The sequence below is a fragment of the Aplysia californica genome, unplaced genomic scaffold (genome assembly GCF_000002075.1).
Source record: "Aplysia californica isolate F4 #8 unplaced genomic scaffold, AplCal3.0 scaffold00338, whole genome shotgun sequence".
Lineage (NCBI taxonomy): Eukaryota > Metazoa > Mollusca > Gastropoda > Aplysiida > Aplysiidae > Aplysia > Aplysia californica.
The window spans coordinates 44,262-47,529 of record NW_004797608.1 but is presented as its reverse complement, the minus strand read 5'-3'; the positions used below and the strand labels follow the sequence as shown (position 1 = coordinate 47,529).

The 3,268-nt window shown below is 41.8% G+C and overlaps 1 protein-coding gene across 1 annotated transcript in view; it reads right to left on the bottom strand.

Annotated features, from left to right (window-relative positions):
• The window catches only part of LOC101847827 (uncharacterized protein DDB_G0271670), a gene marked incomplete at its 3' end in the record, with an annotated part of 21,647 nt that overhangs the window by 2,854 nt on the left and 15,525 nt on the right, over nucleotides 1-3,268 (bottom strand). The window contains 2 exon segments of the mRNA XM_013085040.2: nucleotides 168-293; nucleotides 1,141-1,198. Coding sequence (XP_012940494.1) covers nucleotides 168-293; nucleotides 1,141-1,156 — 142 coding nt within the window.

Here is a 3,268-nt window from a genome sequence, read left to right as displayed (position 1 = left end):
AACTGAGTACATACACACTAACACACACACACACACACACACACACACACACACACACACACACACACACACACACTCACAAACACACACGCAATCCTCTTTCTAAAACTGTGTCTCACAACAAGAATTTTTTGACAAAAAATGTATTCCCCAAATCTCCCACTCACCTTTCGTCCTGGGACTGGAATGAACGATGACGTCATCGGTCCGGGAACCAGCGGAAGTGGGCAACACCATGCCTTCCGCTTGTTGTTGCAGCGTCAACAACGGAATGGTTACTATGGCAACGAGAGCTGGGAGGGGGAGTTGAGAGAAGGAATTTTAGATTAGAAAGAAGTGTATGGTGATTAAAATCTTTTTAATGGAGTTATTTCTTGAGTGTTGATTGTTTTGTTTCATTTGTGTGTTTGTTTGTTTGTTTGTTTGTTATTGTTTGTTTGTTTTTGTGTTTGTTTGTGTTTGTTTGTGTTTGTGCGTGTGTGGGTTTTTTTGCTCATGTTGTTCTTTGTTTGAAATCTATCGATCTATCTATCTATCTATCTATCTATCTATCTATCTATCTATCTATCTATCTATCTATCTATCGATCTAACTCTCTATCTATCTATCTATCTATCTATCTAACGATCTAACTCTCTATCTATCTATCTATCGATCTAACTGTCTATCTATCTATCTATCTATCGATCTAACTCTCTATCTATCTATCGATCGATCTAACTCTCTATCTATCTATCTATCTATCGATCTAACTCTCTATCTATCTATCTATCTATCTATCTAACGATCTAACTCTCTATCTATCTATCTATCGATCTAACTGTCTATCTATCTATCTATCTATCGATCTAACTCTCTATCTATCTATCGATCGATCTAACTCTCTATCTATCTATCTATCTATCGATCTAACTCTCTATCTATCTATCTATCTATCTATCTATCTATCTATCTATCTATCTATCTATCTGTCGATCCATCTATCTGTCGATCCATCTATCTATCTATCATCTATCTATCTATCTATCTGTCTATCTATCTATCGATCTATCTATCTGTCGATCTATCTATCTATCTATCTGTCAGTCTATCTATCTCTCTGTCTGTCTGTCTGTCTGTCTGTCACCACAAATAGCCCACCATTCAGGCTGTACATGGCACTGTGTGAATTGGGTTGTGGCTCGTTAGTCCACACCACCTGAAATTGACGAAAGAAACAAAGACAATGTCAATATGGGATTTGAACAGGAATGCAGTATAGTTTGTCAGTATCTCGTCGATTTCATATCATCATCATCATCATTGCCTTTCTCACTCTGCACCAGGGTATAGGCCACGGACAAACACTTTCTCACCCTGCACCAGGTTATAAGCCACGAACAAACACTGTCCACCTTTCTCTATCCTGGGCTAGTCTCTTGATGTTAATCCGTGTCTTCCCACTTTTCTGTCGTTTTAATATGGCCCACCAATAAATGACGTGATTGGCCTTTGAAACAGCTGATAGATGTAGTGTAGGCTTAGGGTAACGACAGCGATGGATGGAGAGAGATGGTGAGGCAGTGACTAGACAGCGAGAGAGAGAGAATGAAAGAGATAGACAGAGAGGGGGGGGTGAGGGAGAGAAAGAGAAAGAAACGAAGAGAGAGGGGGTGGAAGAGAGAGTGAGAAAAAGAAAGAGAGTGAGAGTGAGAGAGAGAGAGATAGAGAGAGAGGGTGATGGAAGAGAGAGAGATGGAGAGATAATGTGAGAGCTTAGTGTGGGGAGAGGGGGGGGCTGAGAGAGAAAGAGAGAGAGGGAGTGAAAAAAGGGAAGGTGTTGAGTGATTGAGAAAGTAAGACACACAGCGAGTGAAAAGGGGGGAGGTCGAGACGCTCACAAACCGATGGAAATATACGTCTTTCACATACAAAGGCAAGTACACACTAAGAAAGAGAGAGAGAGAGGGGGGGGAGAGATGGAGAGAGAGCGAGAGAGAGAGAGAGAGGTAGAGTGAGGGAGAGAGAGAGGGGGGGCTGGAGACAGGAGGTAGAGAAAGGAAGAGAGAGAGAGAAGGGGGGGAGAGGAAGAGAGTCTGGGAAAAGATGGTTTAGTTTACTAAGTCCAAATGAATAAATTTTGTTTTTTTATCTTGTTTGTTTTGTTTTGTTTTGGGTGAGATTTTTTGTTTGTTTGTTTGTTTGTTTTTCCCTGGACCGACTTCCTTTTACCAGAGCGTGTGTTCTCTGGTAAACCCCCTCATCCTCTAAATGTACTGCGGTTATTAAAAATAATTGCTTTCAATCGATTTCGGATCGGATATCTTCTGATCGTATTCAGCTTTTTAACATTTTGTATAATTGATTTGAATATCGCATAGCTCGAGATGTGGCAGCGATAAGTTCAGAGGTTTGTGGTGGAGTAGCTTTCCGCTTTGCTGTCAAACCCAGTAAAACCGAGTTCGATTCTCGAATGGTGAGAATTTTTATTGAGTTCTGTCTTTCATGGTCCCTAAACAAGGCACAAGAAAGAAAAATCAGTGAATGCGAAATGAGGTGTCTCCGCAAAACCGTCAACGTCACCAGAAGAGACCGCATAAGAAACAAGACCATACGTCTACAAACCGGAATACAACCAGTAATAAATTTCATAGAGCTTCAAAGAGTCAAATGGTTTGAACATCTAACCAGAATGCCCCAGAAACAACTAGAGTCTAGCAGCTAGAGCTTACAACACCTGAGAATCCGGCTTTAAATGAAGAATAAAACCAAGAAAGACCTGACTGGATGGGGTTTAAAAGGTCCTGGAACAACATAACATATCTATCACAGACGCTACACACCTAGCAGAGGACCGAAACCTGCACCTCCCCTCGACATCCTAAGGATACCAGAGGAAGGAAAAAGTAAAAGTAAAGTATCTCGGTCTTTCTGCTGAGATGTATCCCTCTCAGCCTGTGATAGCCCTAACAGGCATGGCCAAAGTCCACCTACTAGATTATCTAAATTGTGTTGATGTGGGCGTAAAATCACCTACTTTTTTTAAAGGGCCAAAAGTGTGTGGTCAGGAGACAGACAGCTCTGTTCAGTTCCGAGAGTATCCAGGAAGATCAGTAAACACTCGTTGTCTCTCGTCTGATAGCTTCTGATAGCCGGTGTACGGGGCGCATTGTGGGCGGTAATGAGAAAGGCTCTCTCTCTCTCTCTCTCTCTCTCTCTCTCTCTCTCTCTCTCTCTCTCTCTCTCTCTCTCTCTCTCTCTCTCTCTCTCTTCCTCTCTCTCTCTCTAC